The 25,789-nt window shown below is 49.4% G+C and overlaps 1 protein-coding gene across 2 annotated transcripts in view; it reads left to right on the forward strand.

Moving 5' to 3' along the window:
• Nucleotides 1–25,789, forward strand: part of TEX2 (testis expressed 2) — a 1,181,730-nt gene that overhangs the window by 770,046 nt on the left and 385,895 nt on the right. For both annotated transcript variants that reach the window (XM_069654999.1, XM_069655000.1), the window contains exon 7: nucleotides 9,718–9,817. In XM_069654999.1, the coding sequence (XP_069511100.1) occupies nucleotides 9,718–9,817 (100 nt within the window). The remainder of the gene's footprint in view (nucleotides 1–9,717; nucleotides 9,818–25,789) is intronic.

Consider the following 25,789-nt stretch of genomic DNA (forward strand, 5'->3'; position numbering starts at 1 on the left):
AGTCCAGGGTGCCAATTCCCCCACCCACACATCCTGTGGAACCCAGACAGAGTGGCACCAGTTGGAGGGCTTCTGTGGAGAATCCCGCCAAAAAGTGGAACCAAGGGCCCGACCTTGGTTGGAGTTACAGAGACGGACACGAACACCATTTTAGAAAAGAGTTCTGGCAAAAAGACCCAACCGTTGATTTACTATTAATTAAATAAACCGGCGGTATCTTTAACATTGCACCAAAAAGTGGTGCATTTAAAATCAATGGGAAAATCCCATAGCAAATATTCCGGTGGAATATTTTGCGTGGTAACCACTGCCACCAGCCAGAAACTCGACAAGTGGGGACTGGACAGTGCCCCCTTGAAAACAGACCCGGGGGCAATCGAATTAACCCTTTCCAGTACTTCCACAATATGATGGTTTGTACTGGTTCTGTTCACAATTTTGGACTAGTAAAGTCAATGGTGACTTTACATGCCCTGGGAGACAGTAGTCAGTCCCAAGGTATGGAGTCTATGTTTGGGGGTCAAAATGACACCCCTGTGTTACTGCACTAGATGATACCCTATGGAGTAAAAGACCCCATAGCCCATAAGCACACACAAAGTCAGAGACCTACCTCAAATCATGCCTAAGAGTGGGAGGAAAAGAGTCTCACTCTTAGCAAGAGAAAAAAACAAACCCCAAAAATCCAGCAAAGCTGCTGGGGGACTCGCTAGGTTTGGGAAATTATCCTTATAAGAGAATTCTCTCTAACAGAGGAGAAGACCTCTTCCTCCGAATTCCTGTAGGCTCCAATGGCTGAGAGGTATATGCGGCAGGTGTCCACCTGCACGTCAGAGTTGGCGAGGTGCGCCGAGAATGACAGTACGTCGTCCAATGAACAAGCCAGCGGGTCGATATCCTGGAGTGGGCCAAGTGGCAGAACCTGGTCCATTTACTTTTATACTGGGCTCTGGTAGACTTGCTTCTAGCCCCCTGTATGATTTCCTGATTGGCTTGAGGTGGCTGAGCATCACCTGCTCAGGAACCATGCTGTGAGGGCCAGCTTCTGAGGGGCGGGGTGGACGACCTTGCCCCCCTTGTTACGCTCACCTGGTATCCACGGGGACGCCACCCAGCCCTGGTTGGATGATTTGCACTCTCGAACCCTCTCCTGGTCCCTTGGTAAGGCCTCTGGTTAAAGATGGGTCTGCATTATAGGAGAGCTGGATTCAATACCAGATTGTCTTCGTTTTCCCACCTCCCTTGCCCTTACCTCCTTCCTCCCTCTTGGGCCCTCTCCTCACCTTAATATTGTCAAAGGTGGATTCTCCGTCCTGCTCCTCGTGGCAGGGGCGCATAGATGTGGGGGGCGAGCAGCGACCAAGTTACTTCACTGGTGCAATCCCCCCTGTGGGAATCCAGGCCTGCTGCAACTCTGTAGGTTTGCTGCTTTGCAGTCTTTATATGCAGTTCTTATGTTCCTCTTAGTTCGAATAATAATGTCTTGCTTCTTTCCTTTTAGGTATGGAAAGGTATTTTGGTGTTGTCATGCAGTTTGAAGATGAGCATGGGCCGGTAGGCGAAAGCGCGGTGTGCGCAATGCTGTCCGGTGAGTAATGCGCGATGCGCTGCGCTGTTTCGTCTTTTATATTGCTAACCTGGGTCTTTTCTCTCCTTGCAGGTTGCGATGTTCCTCGCCGAGCGCCTTAATGTTCCACCAATGATACTGACCAGGAGATGACTACCCAGGTAAGAATTGTGTGGCTTTCTTCATTCGGGAGGGAACGTGAGTAAACGATTACTAATGCTGTCTTTCTTTCTCCTCTTTCCAGATTGGTATTCCAGGATACACGCGGTGCCGGATGATGGAGTTCGTACCTTCAGGTGAATGGAAATGAAGTCGGCGATGGATTGAAGACAGGATACTGTTCCAGGTAAGTTTCGTAGTGTTCTCTCTCTCTCTGCAGGACCTTGGTTTCAGGTAAACTGGCATTAAAGAACTGGACACAGTGAGCGTTACGCTGCCCACTGCAGAATAACGCAAAGCATGTTCTGCTGTTTGGGTGTGGTTTAAATAGTCTCAGGTAAAGTAGTCCAGGTAAAATATTTCCAGGCCTGCCACACCCAAAGTAGTCCAGGTAAAGTAGTCCCAGGCCTGCCACACCCAAAAGACTAGACTGCATAGCTCAGTTCCTTGTATGTGCCTCCATGTTGGCTGAACCCCCCACGTTAAATAGTCCCAAGTAAATAGTCCCATTCTAATGTTGGTCTTCATGATGGTTATGAGCCTGGCGCCAAAGGCGTCAGGACTGACTCTAAGAGAGTCTTGGATGAGGTTTTAAGGCCTTTGACCTGGCCCTAACTGGAAGGCTGACTTGCCAGTGAGGGCCAGGGGCAAGGGTCATGACACCCCTGCTGTGTCAGAAGATGTGCTGGGCCCGTCGGGAGGTGGATTGGAGGGACCTCCGAGAGGCTGAGCCGCTCCGAGAACCATGGCCTGGCTGGCCACCACAGAGCTATTAGAATGACGTTGAGCTGGTGAGACTCCTTGAACTTGCAAAGCACTCTGTGAATCAGTGGAGTGGGCGGGAAGGCGTAGGCTGACATGCCGTTCCACTGGATCCATAAGGCGTCGCCCAGGGAGCCTAGGCCCTGCCCTTGCCAGGAAGCGAAATGGGGGCACTTCTTGTTGTGCCTGGTGGCAAAGAGATCCCCCGTGGGGGAGGCCCCATCTGCGGAAGATCTCCTGTGCAACAAGGTCGTTCAGCTGCCACTCGTAGTTGTCTGCTCCCAACCTGCTGAGCCTGTCCGCTTCCAGGTTGGATTCCCCCAGAAGGAGGACTGCCAAGAGGAAAATCTCATTCTCCAAGGCCCATTCCCACATGTTGATCGCCAGCCTGCACAGAGAAGGGGACCTGGACCCCCCCTTGCTTGTTGGTGTAGTACATACTGGTCGAGTCACCTGTCTGGGTGAGGACAACCCTTCCCTTGAGACGTGGGAGGAAGGCTCTGAGCGCTAACCAGATGGCGTTCAGTTCCAGCCAATTGATGTGGTATTTTTGTTCTTGATGGGTCCACATGCCGTGGACCGAGAGATCCTCCAGGGTGGCTCCCCAGCCCTCGATGGGAGAAGTCTGTGGTAATCGCCGCCTGTGGGAAAGGGGGGGAGGGACCTGAAGGGCTTTCCCGTCCGCAGGTTGCAGTCCCTGGACCACCATGTGAGGTCCGGGTGGAGAGAGATGGGGATCTTGATAATTTGGGCCTGCAAGCCCCTCTCCTGGTTCCACAACGCTGCAAAGTAGAGTTGAATCCTCCTCATCTTGATTCCTGTGTGGGGGATGGCCAATAGTACCGCTGCAAACAGACCCAGGAGATGCTGGTACCACCAAGCCGAAGTAGCGCTTCCGCTGAGAAAGTGGGACGTGGCCCTCCTTATGGCCGAGATCTTGTTCTCCGAGGGGAAGACACTCTCGGAGCGCGTGTCCCAGATGAGGCCCTGGAAAGTCAAAGACTGCGTGGGTTGTAGCTGTGACTTCTTGAGATTGAGCGTAAATCCCAGGTCTTGTAGCGTGTGCATCAGCGCATGGAAGGAGTGGTGAACTGCTTCCTGAGATGTAACCCTGACGAGCCAGTTGTCTAGGTAGGGGTATATATGGAGGCCCTGAGCCCGGAGTAGGGCTGCCACTGCATTCATGAGTCTGGTAAAGACCCTGGGGGCCGAGTTGAGGCCAAAAGGGAGTACCTTGTACTGAAAATGGCAACCCATGATCCTGAACCAGAGGAAAGAACAATGGGGTTGCCAGATTGGGACGTGCAGATAGGCGTCCTTCAGATCCAGGGAGCACATCCAGTCTCCCCTGCATAATGTATCTGCAATAAAAGCTGGCATCACCATCTTGAACCTCTGGAGAGGTTGAGGGTGGAAAGGTCCAGTACAACTCTCAGGTCCGCCTGGTTCTTTTTTTGAATGGCAAAGATTCTAGAGTAAAAGCACGATCCTCGCTGGGAGGCTGGGACTTCTTCCACGGCCTGGCTCAGGACAAGCGACCGAATCTCCGCCAAAAGAGTGGCTGTCCCAGCTTGCGGAAGAGGAGGAGGAGGGGAGGAGGGAGGAGAGACAGGAATAGGTAAACAGTACCCCGAGGATACTACTGACAGAATCCAGGGGTCCGCAAAGTTCTGTCGCCATGTGTGCGTGAAGAGCAAGCCTGCCCCCCACTGGCAACACGTGGACCCGAGAGGGTCTGTCATGACTTCTTATACTCGGAGGCAGAGGCGGAGGAGGGGGACTGGAAAAAGCCCTTGACCCCCCCCCTTTTTGATGCTTGCACCGACTAGGGGTCAGCGAGCGTTCCGGCTGACTAGACCTCCGTTCCTGGAAGCCGCGGAAGCCTCCAGAGGAGCGACCCTTATCCGAGTGTTGCTGAGACTGGGAGTACGCTTTGGGCGTGGTCTTTGTCAGAATGGATAAAGACTTAGTCGTCTGAGAGCTATTCTTCTTCTTCTCCAGCTCTCCGTCTGTGTTGGAGTGAAAGAAGAGTTCACTGCCCTCGAAGGCCAGGTCTAGAATATGTTCCTGGACATCCGGGTTGAACTTGGTTGCCCATAGCCAGGCCATCCTTCTCATGTCCGTGGCAATACAGATGGCACGTCGAGAGGTATCAATGTGTGCCAGAGTGGACTCCATGATATCCTGAGCCACGAGCTTGGCTTCGGCTAGCCCCGCCTTGAAACGTGTTTGGCTGTGGGTGGGGAATTCCTGGAGGAAGTCGGTAATTTCCCACCATAATCTCTGGTTAGCGGCTGCCAGCATGGCGTCTGCGTTTGCCTGTCGCAGGTGAAAGGAAGCATTGGAATACAGCTTCTTACCGTATGCCTCCAAGGTTTTCTCCTCCTTGCCTAACAGCGCCGTGGATGATGAAAACGAGGACAACTGAGGCTTGGAGTACAGTGATGATGCAGCGATCACCGAGGAGTGTGGCTGAGGATGGGAGGAGAGCAAGACTGTATCCCCCCCACCATCTGCCTGTACTTGGCGTCCAGGCGGTGGTTGACTGGCTGGGCAGAGTGGGGTTTGAGCCAAACCTTCTTGGCAAGGGACACCACGTCGGTCTGTATTGGAATTCCCGTTCTGGCAGCCTCGTGAGGACTTTCGACGAGGACGCCCTCTGCCGGTTGTACTACCTGGGGCTGGGGGAGGCCCAGGTATTCCGCCAGGCCCGAGAGACTTTCGTGGAAGGTCCTGGCTGATGATGGCGTGTCAGGATCCTCCTCCTCATCAGTATCCAGAGGGTCTGGGGATCCTGTGGAGGAGTGGTATCTGGAGGCTGGGGCACAAGGACTGCCGCCGGAGGCTGAGAAAGAGGAGGAGGAGGAGGAGGCGGCTGTGCCGGGCTCAGAGGCATTGGCGGAGGCGTCTGTGGTGCTGGTAGCATAACGGGAAGGACTTCCCTGACTGCGTCCTTGATGATTGCCCCCATATTTGGAGACTTCATGAGGCCCAGGACCCTCTCAAAGATCCGGTCCTCGCTGGTCGAAGAGGAGGAGGAGGGCACTGACGAGCTAGCTAGAGGCATCTGAGGCTGCTGCCGACCCTGAACATACGGACGCAAGGGAAAACAGCCTTGCGCATAAGACAGGTAGGCTGTAGGCCACGTACCTGGTTGATGCCAGTACCACCTCGATACTCGTTCTTGACCGAAGTCCTGCAGAGGCGTCGAACAGGTGTCCTTTTCTGGCACGTCAGCCATTTTGTTGAGCTGCCTACCACATGGCTGCGACGTGTTGCTCGGCTCGTTGGTCCGAGCCTCTGCCAAGTCTCTTATGTGAGCGGCGTGCGACTTGCCCTGCTCCTCTGGCCCGTTCCCGGTAGGTGTATCCACCTCGACCCAGGGATCGTTAGAGCTGCGTTCAGGCGCCCCCTCGGATGTGCTGCTGGTAACCGGGCGTAGATCCTCGGCCATGATGCCGGTACAAGCCCGTAAGAGCCTAGCCTAGCGGCCCCTCCACCTTGGCACCGGGAGGATCCGAGGACCCCTCAGCCCAGAGGCCGGTAGCTGTAACAGCCTTGGTGCGTGTGTTGGTATAAGGACCAGACCGATCCCTCCCGCGTAGGAGAGTCCCTGGGAAGGAGTCTCCCTTGCGAGGTGCGGATGAAAATATAGGCTCTACCTCAGGCCTGGATCAATGTTTCACAAAACTCTTGAGATCCTCGGGAGACCGCTGAAAAAGCTCCCTCCACCTGGCTAGTATGTTTTTCAGCGCTTTTGAGGACCGCGAACCGCACGCCGAACAGGCTTGCCAACCGTGGTCTGGGCCAAGGCAACATAGGCAGAGGGCGTGGGGGTCTGAAGTTGGGGAAGGTCCCATTGCAGGATGGACTCCTGCTGAACCTTGTCGAAGTCCATCTGCGCCCGGAGAGGAGCTGTGGCCTCTGAGGACAGAGTATCTATTGAACAAAGACAAAAGAAGAAATGGAGAAAGAATCAGCACGTGGAATTACATGGCAGAAGCCTAACCCAGGAGCGCTGGTGAATTCGGCCCGTTCCTGTCGACGTGGAAAAGGGGACTGAGGTGTGGCGCCGGAGGGCGGAGTCAGGCCACGCATGCTCCCAGGGCCGCGCCTCCGCGCACCTCTAAATTTAGAGGGGAAGAAGATTTTTCTGGTGAAAAAGGTTCCGTCTCCTGTCCCTCACGAGGGACGTCCATGCAGTACAGGACGTAAGAGTAACATTGGGGCACTGAATTGCAAGTCAACAGGGAAATGCCCTAACTATTCAGTAATTTAACACAACACAAGGGCAAAACACATCTGTGTATAATTTATCTACAGCACAGAGTTTTACAGTCTCAAGGTGGTCTGAGTGGACAAGGTATCAAAGGAAGACAGGACAGAGCGATTTACTTTCTGATACTGCCTAACCCGTGTCTAAAACTTGATTGCGCTGGTGTACCGCTTATCTAAACGGGACAGTATAAGGAAATGAAAGAATTTTTGTCCAATAATCAATATTTAAACATTCGATCTTGTCCCTCCTCGACCACCCTCTTCCATATGAATAAATGTGTAGGAAGATAAAAGATGTTAAAAAAGAACACCTAAGGCATGTGATCAGTAGTCTATTGTGGGTAGATAGTGATTTAATAGCCCATAGATTATCTGATTAACCCTAGGAAAACTTGGGTTAAAACGCACAAAGAAAGAAAACCTATCCGAAAAGGTGTGTCTAGAGAAAGACAACACCTAATGGGAATGGGGAGAAGACATACAACAAATCCTCACTCTCTGTTTTATAGTAATTTGTCTTAGCAGGGAGTGGGGAGAGTAAAAGATTGCTCAAAATATAGGTAGGTCAATTTTAGCCTCCTAAATGTAGCAACCACCGTCTACCGGTTTCAGTGGAACAGATGTTGATAAAGCCACTTTCATCGGGACAGTCTTAGTTAGAAATCTGGTACAATCGTCATGTAGGGACCAGAAATACTTTGAGTGGATTATACTGTACCACTCTTCAAATGCCATGGACTGGAGAAGCTCGTGAGGGAACCTTACGATGGCTCCAACTGGGGTCAATGTTTGTGGAAGTAATGATTACTTGCACAGGCATCTTCATGTTCTATGGGTTCGATATCGTCCTCTGTTGGCAATTTGTTTCTTCCCGGCGTTAATCCTGCACAAGTAAAATCTGAGCGCCTGTACGATGTATAGACTCGCCGCCGGCAAGGTCAGTTTCCTATGTACCCACAATAGACTACTGATCACATGCCTTAGGCGTTCTTTTTTTAACATCTTTTCTCTTCCAACACATTAATTCATATGGAAGAGGGTGGTCGAGGAAGGACAAGGTCAAATGTTGAAAGAATTTTTGTCCAATAATCAATATTTAATTTCCTTATAATGTCCCTTTTAGATAAGCGGTACACCAGCGCAATCTAGTTTTAGACATGGGTTAGGCAGTATTATAAAGAAAATCGCTCTATCCTTCTGTATTCCTTAGATACCCTGTAGAACTGGCCCAGCAAAGGGATTAAAAGGCATTTATGTTATGTTTGTTTTTCTGTCCGTATTCGAGGAGGGAGGGGGAGTGAATGGAGATAACATATTGTCTAGTGTTATGTGATCTGCACTTGTATCACAAGTATTGTATCCTCTGTCTTTTTTAAATATTTTATTTGCATTTTCAATATTTCTAAAAATGATATATTAATAGATAGTGACTTGTTTTGCAGCTTATTATGATGAAGCAAATGTACGCCAGACCATCTCCACTGTCCCGCTGAGGGAATTGTTGCTCATTTCAATAGAAGAAGAGCAGGGCCAACTACATTCATGAGGGACCTGCCTGGGGTACGCCTGTCTTTGGGTAGCACATTCTAGTGTTTAATGTTATGGTTCCTAGGAATTCCTGGGGAAAACATTCTAATGATAGACTGCAAAAGAAATGATGCCCGTTATGAGACATTAGTACCCGGCGAGAGACAATCAGAATGCAACAAGCATTCTGATTGGCTCTTGCCGGGTCATTACCCGGCCGAGAATCCTTCGATTCTCGGCTGGGATTCCAGCCGCCTTGTCCTCGGCGGGGGCGTGGAAGCCCCTCAGCCAATGAGGAGGCTCAAAGCGGGGCCACCCCCGCTCCGAGCCTCCCCACGACTGAGAAGCTGCCTTCGCCCCCCGCCGGGGACTCGGGTAAGCTTTTTCTTTTTCCTTCCCTCCCACCCTCCTCCCTACCCCACTTAACTTTTTGCTCCTGCGTCCCCGCTGGGCAACGATAGCAGGCTCCAGCAGTGTGGAGACTCGGAGCGGGCCATCCCCGCTCCGCACCTCCACATGGCTGGAGGCTTCCATCGTCCCCCAGCGGGGGACGCAGGTAGGTTTTTTTTTTTTTTCTTCCCCTCCCTCCCATCCATCCTCCCAACCCCACTTACCTTCTGCTTCTTTTTTTTTTGCGGAGTGTTCCCAGCGCGTCCACTCCCGATGGCTGCCATGGAAAGGGAAAACGGACTCAGTTTTCCCTTTCCCGGCGGTCATTTTTTTTCATTTTTTTTTCTGTTTCGAAACGTGGCGAAAAAGGAAAAAAAATGCCATTAGCACCCCGATCCAACGGGCCGGGGTGCCAATGGCAATAAGACCCTCGGCGGCGGGCCAATACCGCCGCAGGTAATGCCCGGGGCTTTGTATAACTACGGCCCTGGGCATTACCTGGGGCGGTATTGGCCCGCCGCCTCGGATCTTATTGCCACAATGTTACTGGCCTTTGACATTGTAGATTTTGGTGGAAACTTGTTTCCCAAGCAAATTCTTAACACTCTGACACCTCATCCAGTTACCTCAGAATGTAATGGTTCTACGTGGTAGCTGTGAAACCAAGGAAATTAGTATGTCAACTTCCAGGATCTTTGCTTCTGATTGGTGGCTTCAGGCATCCGTATGACACCTTACGGCATACATTAGCACTCTGGACAATATTTCTCCAGTTGCTCCCTGGCAGCTAAGAATAATTTTAAAGATGGGCTCTTTACATGAGGAAAATAAGTAACCATTTGCACTTATGTTACTGGAGGTAAGTAACTTTTTCTTCTGTTCAGTTTCTTATTGTCACCTTTTAAATTCAAACATTTAGTAACATGCAAAGTAAAATTCAAACTTACCTGTACACATTTAGTCAATATTTGAATATGGCATTTATGCTGGGAGTCTAGAATAATCGAACTTATTCTTTTCAACATCCCTTCTAGCTGCCATATTTCATGAATGAGCTGACTTTAACTGAGCTGGATATGGGAGTTTCTATGCCGAAAATCCTTCAAGCCTTCAAACCCATTGTGGATCACAGAGGTATACATTATACATAATCCAGAATGAAAATCCTTGAATCTACATAAGTTTTGTCATTTCTTTGTGGTACATTATAAAGCTCTCAATTTCAGTTTAAATGCAAAGGCTGAAGCTTAGTTGTGTTGTTGCAAGCATTTCTGATGGTTTAAAACCTAGTTCAAAGACGTTTTGCTTGTTAGTAAACAACACATAAGTAAAGTGCATTGTTCCTGAAGATAGAAAATTAGAAGTCTTCAATTAATACAAACGACCGGTCAATCTAAGGCCCATATTCGATCCACCATTTGTAGATAAACTATTGAATAAATCAGTCACACAACAGCTGCAACACTTTGTGCTGGAATACTGAAAATTGGAGGCAGTTTAGGCATGGTTTCACACCCACTATAGTGCAGAGTTTGTGATCACTATTGTCCTAGACGACCTTAGATGGGAGCACAAATTGACAGGTTGAGCAGCCTTAGTGCTGCTGCACCTCTCAGCAGCATTTATTACTGTTAGCTCTTCGATCCTGTTGAATTGACTATTGTACATGGGTGTCAAAGACACTGCATTGGATTCAATCCTTTCTCACAGATTTCTTTCTACAAGTGACTATGCCACTAATACATAAAAAAGGAGAGGGACTGAAGATGGGGTTCAGCCCTCCCTCGAGGAGCCACAAGCAGGTTGATGAAGGGAAACCCGGGGAACCGAGACACGAGGCGAGAAGTTGAAGCCTCTGAAAAGGGGTCAGAAGATGAAGGACCCTTCTCCTGAATGGAAGCAAGCTGCAGACACCGACTGAAGAGCCGGGAACATGCGGTCCACGTCTGGAAGGCAAGCCAGCGGGGAACCACAGCTACAAAGACGCCGTAGCTGGAGCGGACCACACAGAGTGTCGGATGGAAGAGAGTCCTGGGATCATCCAGAGCCTGAACGGAAGTTCCCTGAAGGTAGGGACTTGCCGGGCTAGCTGATGGAAACAGAAGAAGGGCTTGGAGCCCTATGAGGAAGAGTGGAAGTACCCTAGAGGATTGGGCTAAGAGAGCCTGTGAAACAGACTGTGAAAGAATAATTGCACCTGAAGTAAGGGTCTGGGACCCCAAATAAAGAAAAGAAGGTAAAACTAGTATATGGGCAGTAACACTACCTGGCAGGATAGTTAACCAGATTCACTACACCCACAGTATAGAAACCGGAGAAAGACCAGGGTTAGGGCATCCTACCCCCTGGTGTTACGATAGAGAAAGGCCAAAGAAGTCCTTTCCTCTGGCATTGTGAGAAACCTGAGAGAGGAAGGGAGTAATTCCCCCGGGTGTTGCGAGAAGCTGGAACAGAAGCCAGAGGAAAGGGAGTAATTTCCTCTGGTATTGTGCGCAGTTTCGAAAGAACCAGGGGAAAAAGAGCATTTTCCCTGGTGCTGAAAAGACACTGCATCTGGTGTTGCGCAACAGACACCACAGAGAAGGAAGTCTGAATAAGATCCAGGGTAGAGAGTCTTACCCCTTGGTATAGAAGCAGAACACTTAGAGAAGGAGAGTTCTCCAGGGATCCAACAAGTTATCCTGGTCAATAAGGAATGCTGATATTCTGGACCTTTGAACTTTGAGTTGAACCAATAACGTTTAGTCCTCTTTAAGACTTTTTACATGGACCTTTGTTTTCACCTTGGAAAAGGATTGGGACCTGGGGAAGGGAGCCATTCCCTCTGGGAACAGTCACTTGTTTCGCTGGAACCAGAACCTGGTCTCCAGAAGACGGAAGCCATTCTTCTGCATCAAGAAGACTCACAATATTTTAGTTTAGTTATAAGTGTAAGAGAAAGAAAAACATTTCTGGCACAGTGGTTGTTTTCTGGACACCCTAACAGACTCCTTAGTGTTTTTGGTTGAAGCGGCGAAACCCCTCTTAGAAGATAGGGAAAGTTAGGGTTTTCTCTTTAATTTTAACATCAATAAAATCTATAGCCAAAAGAATGCCACCTTTATATCCGTCTCCTCCTTCCACATCCTTGCATTCAATTCTGCCTCTTCTGTGTTATTGCGAACGCTCCACACTGTACTGAGCTGCCTCATGCCGCCTTCAAATTGTATAAAACCCCAACACCGCCCCCCCTTTTTGCACTACTGTGGCTGCAGAGAAAATATACAGCAGCTCAACCAGCCTGCAGACGGAAGTGCCTGTCCTGACTGTCGGCTATGACACTGAACCAAAAGCCTTCTCTTTGTAGAGCAGGGCCAACACTGCAGGAATGTCCAGGTCATCATCCACAATCGCGGAAAAAAGCCTGTGCAGGTTGTGTGGTGGGTCTGTTTACCGGCACAGATATGGATGTATTAGAATTCCCATTGCACTCTGTAATCTAGGATCTGGAAACTGTGCCATTTTATTGTGTAAATTAATAAGTGGCCTATAAAATGTGCACCTGGCAATATCCTTTCTGAGGATCGGAAGTACAATTACCATAGCTGCCATGGGCATTACATCACCCTACCTTTGGCCAGGGTGAATTTAATACGATCAGGTAGGCAAACTGGGTAGAGGCAGGAGGGACACTGGATTTAACAGGCCTAAAGAAATACCTCTCCATCTCTCTCTGTCGGCTACTCCAGCCGACCCATCTGCTGCCAAGACTTCTCTGTAGAGTTGGTCTTGGAGTACAGGACGCCTGAAAGTCCGTAACTAGATAGTCCTTTGAAGAAATGTTTGGGAAACCCTAAAGCCCGCAACACCCATAGAACTGAAAGGGGCGACTAACCTCTTTGAACTGTAGAAGAAATGGGAAGGACATTCGAGATTGATAAGAACCTGAGTAGCCCAGGATCCCAGAGGTGACCGAGGAGGAGCTTGTGGGACCTCCCAGAGACAAAGAGGCCCAGTCAAGACTGAGGAGAACAACCATCCTAGTAAATTTTGGGGTTAGGAAGATGCTGGTTTACTTTAAGATGGTGCAACTTGTAAATATTGGCGAAATAAAAAAATTGAACTTGAACTTGAACTTGAACTTGAACATGGTGTCCAGGCGGCTCTGTTACAGTGTCCAGGAGTAGCAGTGTCACCAGACAAGCATTTTATTTTTCCGGACTATGTGTGTCTGGTATGTTCTGCCATTGTTGTCTAGGGATTGCTTTGTGTGATGCGGGGCCATAATGACTGTGTAGATGACTTTGAAATGCCATAATTGTCCAGGTTCCAATTGTTCAGGTTTCACTTGTCCTTCCCTCTCTTGCCTTTTGTATTTCTCACCGTGATCTTCTTTCGGTCGCCTTTCCCTTTCTTCTCCTCTCCTGCTCTTCATTTTACTCTCTCCCTCTCTCTCTTTTCATACTTCTACCCTCCACTCTTTTGGTTACTACTTTCTGTCCGCTCACTACTCTACACTCCCTCTTCTCTCTGTCCCACTATGCTCTCTGAATACTCCTCCCACCAACACTCTCCTCCCAATACTCTGCCAGAGCCATCCTTCTTTCACTGCCCAAGTCACCTTTCCCAACCACTCTCCCCTACACACTCTCCTTTTATCACACACTGTCACACGCAAGTACCACTTTCTCCCGCCAACCAATGTTTTACCTTGCACACGCTTTTTACAATCCTCCTCCACGCTGCGCCGCGCCGTCCTTCTTCCATATGGTCTCTTGGTCTGCCTTTTCCTCCCTTGATTGGTCCTCTGCGTCAGCTGGTTTCCCCAAGCCAATTGCTGTCTTATTTTCCCCCTTAACCCGGTTACAGACAAATGTTTGGTTTCATACAGGAAGGGCAGATTTATGGAAGTTTTCAACTTAAAAGCTTCAGTTGAGGAGTCTCACTACAATGCGTGCAAAGATGTTCGATGCCCACCACATTGAGTCAAGAATGTGAGTCACAAAATAAAGCTATTTTTTAATGCTGAGGGTTAATAGTTTAACATGCTAAAAATGGGTTTGTACTCTGGGACTTTTATATAAGGCTTTAAGTATTGTAAGGTTGTTTTGGGTAAATTCTATAAGACTGTACTATTGTAGTTGAGAGCCGAAACAAACGTGTAGAGCCGAAACAAACGTGTACTAACTAGTATTAACTAGTACCCGGAAGCTATATAGGCTATTTAGGGCGGTAAGATAGCTCAGCGGGTTGAGCGCTCGCTGCTGTGATCTGAGCGTGATCTGCAGGTCGCAGGTTCGCATCCCAGCAAAGCCAAATCAGCCTTTCATCCTTCCTAGGTCGATAAATGAGTACCAATTTCGTTTGGGTGATATTGTATGTAAATATGTGCTCTGTAAAGCGCTTTGGATTAAGGCACTATATAAATAACACATCATTATATGGTCAAGTGCCTAAGTTGCAGAGTGGCTTAAAAACCAGGCTTCACTGTTTAATCAGAACGTCATCCTGAGCAAATATTTCCGTCTCACTGCGCCTTAACTGCAGTAATTCGAGTCCTTCCAAGTGATTCACACTATGCGGAAAAAAGCCTCCCTTACAGTGGGGAGATTTTTTTTTTAATAAAGTATTTTATTATTATTATTATTATTATAGTACAACAATCACAAAAATCAACAAAAGCAAAACAACACAAAGACTGTCATGGTCATCAATAATCAACAGAGGTAATACACATCTCACCAAAAGTCAAATGTCTTTCTCAGTACATATATTAGCGTGTAATACTAAATACCCAGTGCACGTATCCCCGCATGTAGGAGGGATTCTCAGGTCGCTTCTTCCCATCTATCCCATATTTTCGAGGCCTTATTGGGACAGCCTCGTGCTAAGTAGATCCTATGCTCCATCATAGCGCATGCGTCCATATCCGATTTCCATTTGTCCAATGTCGGGGAGTCAGGGGCTCCCCATTTCTGCGCTATATTGCGCTTAATCAGTCCCATCGCCGTATGCAGGAGCAACCGCTCCCAATTGTTAGCTTCGATTTCATCAGGCACACCCAGGAGTAAGGCCTTCGGGTCCAGTGGTATGGTACAGGTCAGAACTCGGGAGAGTTCCCTACAGCATGCATTCCAAAAGGTTTGTATCCGGGGGCATGCCCATAAGATGTGAATGAAGGTTCCCTCCTCCTCCCCGCATCGCAGACAATTCGGGTTTGGAGCCCGTTTCCAGCCGTATAGGCGCGTCCCTGGGTAATATACCCGGTGCAGTATTTTCAGCTGCACAAGTCAGAGCCTAGAGGATATAGCGATTTCTCGGGGATGCATGAGGACTTGTATCCAGTCCTCTGGATCTATTTCCCCCACATCCGCTTCCCATTTCGCCTTCAGCTCATTCAATTCAGGGGTGGCAAAGGAAGATATGGCATTATAAAGGATGGAAGTGCATTTGGTGGGGATATACGCCGGGAGGATATTACGCTCTATAGGGGTGTACTCCGGTACCAGTGTGTCTGCTGTTAACTAGGGTCGTAAGGCGTGGGCCAGGCGTATGTAAGGATATCGTTCCGTGTTTGGGATCTGAAATTGTAGTTGCAGGTCGTCAAATGGGGTCAGTTTCCCATCTGTGAGCATATCCCCAACTCTAATGACTCCCGCTCTCACCCATTTGGGTCATGGCTCAAACTTCCGGATTTCAGCTAGGTTATTATTTTGCCAGAGGGGTTGTGCGGTGGTAATGTTGTTTTCCCACCCAATGAATCGATGTGCCTTTCTCCATACCATGATAAGGTGTGTTGTGGTTGTGGGTGGGGGAGTTCTCGGAAGGGGTTGATAGAGGAGGGACAGCGGATCTGTGTTCTGTATAGTGGCTATCTCAGCGCGTATATGAGGTAAGTCTCGATTTCCATGAAGAAGGTCATTAACTACTACCAGTTGTGATGCCCAATAGTAAGTTTGGAGACGGGGAACTCCTATTCCTCCCTCCCAGACCGATCTCTGTAGTGTAGTTAGCGCGATTCGTGACTGGGCTCCCCCCCATATGAGATCTCTGAGAAGTGTCTCCACTTGGTGAAATTCTAGGTCTGGGATTTTAAGTGAGGCATTCTGAAGGATGTAAAGGAATCTGGGGAGGGTCATCATTTTAAAGAGTGCTGCTCTTCCCATAAGTGTCAGGGGGAGGAGTTTCCATTGTTGGACATCGATAATGAAACGGTCTGTGATCGGTCGGAGATTATGTTCTATATAAGTTGTCAAGTCCCCGGATATCCATATTCCCAGATATCGAAAGCCCCGTCGTTCCACTCGGTACGGGCATTCCTGGGGGATTGCTTGTTCTCCACCATTTACAGGAAAGAAAACTGATTTATCCCAGTTGATTCTGAGTCCGCTGAATTCACCAAAGGGGATGAGCAGTTGTGTTACTATAGGGGAGGACCTTGGCGGGTCTCCTAGATTTACAAGGAGATCATCTGCGTAGAGAGATGTACGATCATCATATCCCTCTGGCCATCTAAACCCCGTCCAGGCAGTATTTTGACGAAGCCAAAGAGCCAGTGGTTCGATTGCAAGGGCGAAAAGAAGGGGGGACAGCGGGCATCCCTGCCGTGTACCCCGACCCAGAGGGAAGGATCTGGAGGACCATCCATTTACTTTCACCTCAGCCTGGATGTTAGTATAAAGTAACTTCACCCAGCCCAGAAAGGCTTCTCCGAATCCCATACGGCGCATGATCTCCCAAAGGCTGCCCCATCGTATGGAATCGATCGCCTTTTCGAAATCGATAGCCAACAGGGCCAAAGGTCCGTCTATAATCGGGGATCTCTCCAGCGCCAGATGGAGACGGCGTAAATTCATCCGAGTCGATTTGCAAGGCATAAATCCACATTGGTCCGGGTGGACCAGGGCGGGTGCAACCAGTTGTAATCGGTTCGCTAGTAGCTTAGCGAGAACCTTAGCCTCCCCGTTAATCAGTGATATAGGTCTATAGGAAGCACATTTGTGTGGAGGTTTATCAGGTTTGTGAATGACCACGATGGTCGCCTTGCAGAGATTCGGTGGGAGAGTCCCCTGTTCCCGGGCCGCGAGAAACATTCTATGCAGGGCAGCCGCCATTTTATCTGCCCCTAGCTTTTGCCAGGTTTCAACAGGGAATCCATTCGGGCCTGGTGCCTTCCCTGATTGGAGTTGAGATAGCGCTTCTGAAATCTCAGCCTCCGATAAGGCCGCGTCCAGATGGTCCCTCTGCTGCTCCGAGAGAGTCGGCACGGTTACCGCATCTAAGAGGGAGGGGTTTAGCGGAGAGGTTGGGGCTCTGTACCAGTTTGCGTAAAACGCTGCGAAGGCCTCACCAATCCCAGCGTCTGAGTGATGGCTGTTGCCCTGTGGTGTAACTATTTCCCGGACATGGCGCTGTCCTTCATCCCTTTTCTGCAGCCAGGCGAGCAATTTACCCGCCTTGTCCCCTAGTTCGTACACCCTTGCTTTAGCCTGCCAATGGGCCTGCTTGGCGTCATCCATCGCTCTGTTCCGAAGGCGCTCTTGGGTCTCTAGTAGTTCCTGGAGCCGGGTTTTCCGTTTGTGTCGTCCAAGAGAGAATCTCACCCCTGAGCACTGTTTTATATGCCTCCCATAAAGTCACAGGGTTATCTACCGATTCCTCATTAATTTCGAAATATTCGGCAGATACTTCCTCTAGGCGATCTATCAGTTCTGGGAACCCTAGATAGTAGCTATTAAGTCTCCACGTTCTAGGGGGGAGGGGAACCTGCATACGTATTTCCACTACAAGTGGTGAGTGGTCCGAGATGCCTCGAGGGAGCAACTCTGCGGACATTGCCCTGTAAAGGTCGGTGTGTGGTAGGAAGAAATAATCCAGTCTCGACATAGAACCGTGGGCACCGGAGTGGAAAGAATATTCCCTAACATCCGGGTGTAACTCCCTCCATACATCTCGGAGCCCAAGTGCAGATGTAAAGTTGACTAATCTGGTAGGGGTATCTGGGCTACGATTCCCGAGATGGAAACGGTCAATGTTATTGTTCATGGTGTCATTGAAATCTCCCCCTAAGATTAGTGCCTCCGGGTGATGTTTCCCTATAAGGGTGGTAAGGTCATCCAGTAACTCCTGTCCCAGCCCAGGTGGAGAATAGATTGAGGCAATTGCCACCGTTTGACCCCAGATCGTTCCCAAAATGAACACGTATCGGCCCCTGGGATCTTGTTCTACAGTTTGTTGGATAAATGGGATGCGTTTGTGTAAAAGAATGAGGGTGCCTCTGGAGCCCATTGTGTACCCCGCATGAAAGGCAAGGCGATAGTTGGTTCTCCGAAAGAAGACACAGTGTGATCCGGCCAGGTGGGTTTCTGTTAGGAGAGCCACATCAGGGGAATGCCTATTTAAGAATTGCATGATAAGACGCCGTTTAATTCCTGAGCCCATCCCATTCACGTCCCAAGTGAGGAATTTCAGAGATTTAGTGTGTCGCATAAGTGATTTACAAGTTTGTGCGGGGGACATTTATTACGCATGATGGGGCTTTCCAGGGTATAGTGAGCAGTGGAAGATGGCGGTATAACTCCCGCCCTTGCCAAGGGAGCGGGGGTGCACTGCGGGGTGGTACAGAGCGTCCTCAACAAAGGACAGTGGTTCGTTTCACCTATGAGCATGTGACAGTCTTGAAATAACAAACAAAGTTTTGAATTTTCCCAACTCCCCCCCACCCTATACTCCACCCCAACACGAAGTACCTGTCGCCCGAACATTGCTGAACCTTCAACTTAAGGTGTCAGTTCAAAAACCAGACCCTTGGATAGAGTCCAAAGAAGCAAGGAAGAGAGAAAAAGGGGGTGGGGGGAGAGAAGAAAAAGGTGGCTTGACCAGGGGAGGGATCAGAGCTTCCCCCAGAGTTCCTCTCTTGCGCCCAGTGTCAACATCTTCCGTGGTGGACAGGTTATGCATCGGAGGCGGGGAAAGCACACGCCTATATGTTAGAGCACTGCTCCTTGGCCCCGGAGTAAGGGACAACAGTTTGTTCAGTGTCCTCCTTGTTCCGCCGCTGGCTCCAGGATCTCCTGTCCCGCCCGGTCTGGGTTTCTCCTCGGGGAGGCCTGCCTCGGTCCCGGTCGGGGTCTCCCTCTCGGTCTCCTTGGTCTTGCAGTCCAATCGCCTTCTTTGTGAGCCATTGCCCAATTCCAGGCCTCTTGTGGGTCGTTAAAGTGAACAGTGGTTCCTTTATGATAAATTTTAAGTTGGGCCGGGAAGAGCAGGCCGTATTTCACATTCAGTTGAGCCAGTTGTCTCTTAAGTGGTTCAAACGATTGTCGTGCCCGCTGCACTTCTCGGGTATAGTCCGGGAAGAAGGCGATTCGGGAGCCGTTATGGGTGATCGACCCTTGCGAGCGTGACAGTTGCAGGAGGGCGTCCCTGTCTCGGTAGTTGAGCAGGCGGGCGATGATACTACGGGGCGGAGCACCCGGGGGCGGTTTGGCCGAAGGCATCCTATGAGCCCTCTCCACTGAAAAGAACTTTGAGAAAGAATTGGGCCTCGAAGATGTCCACGAGCCATTGCTCCAGGAACAGTCGGGACCTCCCTTCTCCCTCATCCACTCTTGATTCAAGGGTTTTTAAGCGGCTTAAGGCTTGGGACAGTTGACGGGTGATCCCTCCAATGTTGTCTTCTGTTTCAGAGATGCGGTGTTCCGCCTCTCCTGTTCTGGAAGTCAGCTTCTGCAAATCGTGGCGCAGGAAGGAGACATCCGCCGCAATACTGTCTATTTTAGTCTCCATGGAGGATCGGGAGTTGGCGATGGCCGCCATTACGTCATGTAAGGAGAGAGAGCCGTCCCCCGTGGGGGAGTTCGGTCGTGTTGCTGGGCCCGCCGTGGCCGGGGCAGTAGCAACGGCAAACTGATCTATACTGCTCTGTGTGGATGGTTTCTTCTGCCTGTCTTTCCCCATATTTCCGGAGGCTGTGCCCGGCACAATGGGTCGGATGGTATTGTTTATGTTCGGTTCGAGTGCTCGACCCTCCCAGGTGTGTGATGTTGCAGCCCCGTAGCGAGTCAGATGGAGAGCTGTGGGTCCCAGGGCGTCCTCCAGTAGGTTAATATGGCAGCGCACTTTGAGCGCCTGGGGCGAGTTGCCCCTTATCGTGCCTTCACAGAACGCTCACAGAACGTCCGGACCTCTGGCGTTTCTAACAGTTCACCCAAGAAGTAGTGGTCCTCTAGTGGTCTCTCATCCACTATACGGTGCGTTATGACCTGTGTTTCGCCAGGAGCAGTTGCCAGGTGGGGCTTGCACCACAGATTATAATTAGTCCACTGCCAGCACTGTCACAAGACCCTACGAAGGCCCTTGCCGTTACACCAGGCTCTAGCCGGGCTCGGATTGGAGGGTGCTTCCGTGCCTCACACCTCCTTCCTCGTGGGGAAGAATCACCCCTTTTCTATGTATATTTTCTCCCCCCCAGTGGTTGGTTCTTCAGGGGGGGGGGTCGAGAGGGTCTAAAGGAGGAGGGGGCCCCACTCACTTGTTATGGCCTGGGGTTATGTCCAATGTAGCCTCCGGTCCTCTTCTGCAAGCCGTTCTTCAAGTGCGGGGAGGGGAGAGAGGTCACGCCACGGGATCTCCTCCAGGTTCCAGCTCCCCTTTGGAGTTGCAGAGGGCCGCTTGGATCACGGCACCAATGTCATCCGTAAGATGGTGTCAGCAGATGGATGCATATGGATGCGCCACCGTAGACGCCGGCTCCCAGCAGGGAGGGGAGGGAGCACCGGCCGATGCAACCGTAGTACGGTTGGGGAGCTTCGCTTACTGTTTTCCGTCGCTCCGGCTCTCAGGGCTGCAGTCCTCCGTATACGCGGCCAACACCGCTCTCCGCAGTCCTCTCCGCTGGTTCTCGCGTTGCGCTAGGCAGCACCGGTTCCCAACCGGCAGATATGAGGCCGCAGCTCCCCGCTTCCCCGCCACTCCTACTGGGTGTTGCTGGAGGTCCCCGCCGGGTCCGCAGCACACCTCCTCCTCAGCAGGCAGGCACGGGGGGGGTTCACTCCTTCTCCCTCGGAGCGGTCCGCCGTGTCTAGGCTGCAGCAACTGCCCGGCCAGCTCCACTGCCACACGGTGCAGGTGTTTTCTCCCACCGCAGGGGCCTCTGTCTAGAGGTGACGAGTCGCGGCGGCCATCTTGGAAGCGCCTCACGCATCTTACGCGCTGAAAGTGTTTCTCGATTTACAGCCTCAAAACACAGGATTTGCAAGCTGAGACTTGCCGCGGAGCCGCTACAGACATTCGCCCAGTTGTGCTTGAAATTTCGGGTCTCTGCCTCCCACCAGGCAGGATAATCTTATCAGGATGTTTTCGGCGGCAAGAGGAGCTCACGGGACTCACGTCTTCTGAGCTCGCATGTCGGCCAGGCCCCTACAGTGGGGAGATTTAATGATTTTGTAGACACAATGACACACACAAAGACACCATTTTATGGTACAATGCAGCTGGACATTCACAGTGAACTAGAAGATGGTAAAGCCAACCATGACATCACAACCACAGCATTATCATGCTGGCGGCCGCCAACGGAATTGTGCACGTTTTTCTTCTATCCCATTATGTTTACTGGAAGCGTCAGTGGGCAGAAGTGCTTTAATTTGCACTACTTGGATGATGAACGCAAACTCCTTCATCTTTGGTAGCTAGCTGGCGCAAGGTGGCTGAACGCCTGCATTCCAATTCAGTAGTATTTCGAAGGACATTTGGAGTGGACTCGGAGCATACCTAGCAAACAATTAGTTAAATGAGATTTAAGTTAGAAGCGGCTCAATTTTTGGTTTGCTCTTAACTGCCATGATTATTTTTCCCCTTTATCAGTAGCCTAGTTAATGGCTTGCCATTGGCTCTGTGCATTTTACTGCTTTTATTGGTTCTTTGCCAAACCCGTAAGCACTTTAAAATCTATTGTATAAAACAATGAGAAGAAACAAGTTTGAGGAATTTACATATTTGAAAGTAGAAGGCACTGGTGAACCCTAGCAACCAAATGGTATTCATTTTACAACAATAGGCAACGCTGTGGTTTTCACACTGGTTGTTGTACTTAGCGGGCAGTACAACTGTTCCCATGTTTGCCAATGTTGATTGTTCAGTCTACTCTGCCTTACTAAAATAAAAAGGCATCTCCGTAACAATATAAAGTTCAGAGTTTGGAAGTGGCCGTTATGTTCTTGCAGTTTGAGGAAGCGAGGCACAGGCCGCCATATTTGGCCCGTGTGGAAGAAGCAGCTTACCAGTGGAATGGCACTGCATCTTCTGCTTGGAAGGAAAACTCCATCTTTGAAGAACCGTTTTATGCTACAGGCTGCGGCTGGAGATGTACATGCTCTGAATGAGAAATACTGATCGGGCTGGAGTGTCCCCCAGTGCAGTTATTTAAAACATAAGAGAAACACAGCTTCTTCGCACAGAGACCTGTGGGAGAACCCCATTCTTAGAATTTCTTTCATCTTCCGTCTTCAACTACGGCCCTGCATGGCTACATGTCTTTGCTTAGGGAGATAACCTTTTCACAATGTATACCACTGGGAGAATATGAATCGGTGGCTGTGAAACAGTAAGCATACAATATATTTAATGGCAAAATGTAGTTGTTACTGCCCTTAATCGATTGTGTCTTCCCATTTTAAATGTATTTGCCCCTTCAGGTGGTTTTAACTTGTGTGATATGCTGTGCAATAGCGATGCGCATGACATTGTGTTGAGAAACTAATGAGGTCATTCATGGAATAAATGTTATGTTATGTTATCGGTACTTGTATAGCGCACCGTCACCAACAGAATTGGTCCCCAGGCGCTCTGGCAGATCTGTAAACAGGAAGGGTGGGGTAGGGTTAGTCGGGAGGAGGGGAGAAGGAGAGTGGGAGATGTGGTGTGCTGTTGGCAGCTTCAGCTCGTTATACACCGAGTGCTGGGCTTTGGTGCTAGTATCTGATCGGATGAAGGCCTCGAGTGCTGTGGGTGAAGTTTATATGTTGATGCAGTGTGGTAAAGTGCGTGCGGATTGCTGGGAGAGAGATGGTGGTGTGGTTTTGTGTGGGTTTAAGTATGCAGAAGATTGAGGGTTGGGTTAGTGGGGTCTGTATACAGGTTCAGGTACTTATGATTCCGTTAGAGTTGTACACCTGTGGGTTCGGATGTTGCTGGTTCCTGGTGGCCGACTCGATTTGATGGTGTTGCGCTGATACAACTGTATCCTATTGAGTATAGCTTGGATCGGTGGGTGCGTCTGAACCTAATCTTCAGGTGTGTTACTGGGTGGGTGATATCTATTCTTAGGTGATCTAGTGTGACCCTGGTCGGTTAAGGCTTTGAGTGGTTCAGGGTTGCGGTCATGTTGAAGTGTTGTCCTAGTCGATCCGTTTTGGTGAGCGTGTGTATTCAGACGTTCGTATCCTTCTGTCGTGACTGATTCTTAGATTTCCGTGGGGTGAACATCCTTGAGACTGTTTAGTTGTAGTTTGTATGGTGGGGCATTGTGCTTCCTGCTTTGTATTGGTGGACCGTGTGTAGTAATGGAACATTCTGTTTCTCACCCATAGAATTGAGCACGTGATGCAGCGCTTCCTTTCCCTCTTTGTCTGTTCTAAGGGCTGTTGGGGAAGGTCATAGTTCGGTCCTTGTCCTCTTGATGATTCGTTCTAGTCTTTCTGTCTTAGTTTGCTATGTTTACTGTCTTTGGTCGTATTGCGACTGTCTCCCGTTTGGTCCTTTAGTATGCCATGGGATATTAACCTCCGCTTTTCCCATTGATTGATCGGTGCATATCGCGGTCGCTCTACGTTCGTTGATGTTTTTTTGGTATGTCGGTGCCCCTGTGACCAGTCTTTCTAGTTATGACGTGAAGAGCCAGGTTTTGAGTAATTTCCTGAATAATAGGTGGTTTCTTGTGTTACGTGTGTACTTTGGAAGGTCGTTCCAGCTTTTCGGGGCTTGGTGAGAGAAGGAGGATCCTCCAAGTTTTCTTTTGTTGTAGGACTTCGGTTCCAGGCGGATGTCCATGCTTGATCTGAGCGTTCTTGTGGTTGATGTAGGCGCAGTTTGACTCTTAGGAACTCAGCGCCTTCGTTGTGAACTGCTCTGTGCGTAATGCACATTGTTTCAAATTTTTTATTTGTTTTATTGGTAGCCAATGTAGTGTTTTCAGTGCTGGTGCGGTGTGTTCTCTTCGGGGTAGTTTCAGAAGTAGTCTGGCTGCCGTGTTTTGTATGCGTTGTAGTTTTTTTAGGAGTCGTTAAGGCATGCCTAGGTATAGGCTATTGGCGTAGACTACTTTGGACATGACGAGGGCGTTGATGGTGGTCGTTTTGTTGGTGAACGATAAGATTGGTAAGATTCTCTTTGCCGCTCGCAGGAGGAAGAAGTATTTCTTGAGGAGAGCGTTTACTTGTAGCTCTAGCGTGAGATTATTGTCCATCAGAACCCCCACGTTGTTTACACCCGCCGAGGGTGCTGGGGGTAGTCCCGAGTTCCTTTGGCCAAGGGATGAATTGGTTTTCTCCTCCATTTTTTGTGACAATCATTATTTCAGTTTTGCCTGGGTTGATTTTGAGGGTATTGGAGTTCATCCAGAAGAATACATCGCAGAGGCAGTTTTCTAGCGTTGAGTTTCTTTCCGGGTTGTCTTGTATTTTGAAGATTATTTGTGTATCGTCAGCGTAGTTGTAGCAGGTGAGGCCATGGCTTTTGATGATTCTGATAAGTAGATACAGGTAGATGTTGAATAGTAGCGGGGAGAAGGATGATCCTTGTGGTACTCCACAGGTGGAATCTCTCGGGCTGGATTTGAAGGGTTTCATCCATACAGTTTCCGTTCTGTTTGTTAGGAAAGATTTGATCGATAGTAGGGTGGTGTCTGTTATTCCAAGTGCTTCTACTCTCGTTATGAGGGTGTCGTGGTCGACTGTGTCAAATGCTGCCGATAGGTCTAGGAGCATCAAGGCAGTGCTGCTGTTCTAGTCTGCGTTGGTTTTTAGATAGTCCCATAATGAGAGTAGAGCTGATTCCGTTCCTCTCAGTGGTCTTAAGCCAACTTGTGCCTGGTCTAGTAGGCCGTGCTCTTCTATAAACTCTTGGGTCGTTTTGTATATGTATGTTTCGAGCAGCTTGGCTGTATACGGGATGTTGGAGATGGGTCTGTACTTGGAGAGGTCCTCTATGTTTCCTGCTGTATCTTTGAGTACTGGCCTGATGTATGCAGTTTTGAAGGCTTGTGGCGCTTTCCCAGTTGCGATGGAAGGGTTGAGGACATCCTGTGATATTCCATGGGTGTTGCTTGTTTAAGAATTGATTTGTATATGTCTGGTGGGCATGGGTCATCGGGGACCCCTGAGTTGTTGCTTTCATTCTCCAATTTGACGAATGTCTCCACTGATATTTCTGGAAAGCTTCGTAGTTTGTTTGGGTGCTCCTCCTGGGTGTAGGTTGGGGTTGTGGTCAGATCAGACGGTCTGCTTTGAATGGTTTGTTGGATGTTAGTGATTTTGTTTTGAAGTAGTCCGCAAGGTCGTTGCAGCGTTTCACGGACGGAGTTGGTGTGTTGTTACATCCTGGAGGGTTTTTGATTTCGTTTATGATTTTGAAGAGCTCTTTTTGGGTGTTTGGTCCATCGAAGATTCGGTTGTCGTAGTGTTTCTTCTTCGCTTTTTGTATTTCCTTTTTGTAAGCCCGGTTGTGTTTTAGGAATTTCAGTTTGTTTGCCGCGTCGTTTTGTTTTCTCCAATCAAGTTCTAGTCTTCGTTTTTTTCTTTTCATGGTGCATAATAGTGGGGTGAACCATTTTGCCATAGACCGTTTATTAGAATAAGCGAAGGGTTTTTCTTTGGCGATGTTGTCTATAGTAGTTATAATCCAGGAATGCATCAGGGTTACCTTTATGTCTAGGTCATCGTCTTCCATGAATTTTGGGTGTGGTTTGTTTAGCTCCAGGAGTTCATGCAGGTTGTAGTTTTTGATAAATGTGCGCCGAAATCGGGGGGGCAAGCGTGAATACCCTCGACCTGCGCCGAATCATTGCGACATCACGGAAGCCCTGCACGAGACGCCCAGAGAAGGCGCACACCATCCAGCACACACACC

The sequence above is a fragment of the Ambystoma mexicanum genome, chromosome 3q, assembly GCF_040938575.1.
Source record: "Ambystoma mexicanum isolate Mex_15411 chromosome 3q, UKY_AmexF1_1, whole genome shotgun sequence".
NCBI lineage: Eukaryota > Metazoa > Chordata > Amphibia > Caudata > Ambystomatidae > Ambystoma > Ambystoma mexicanum.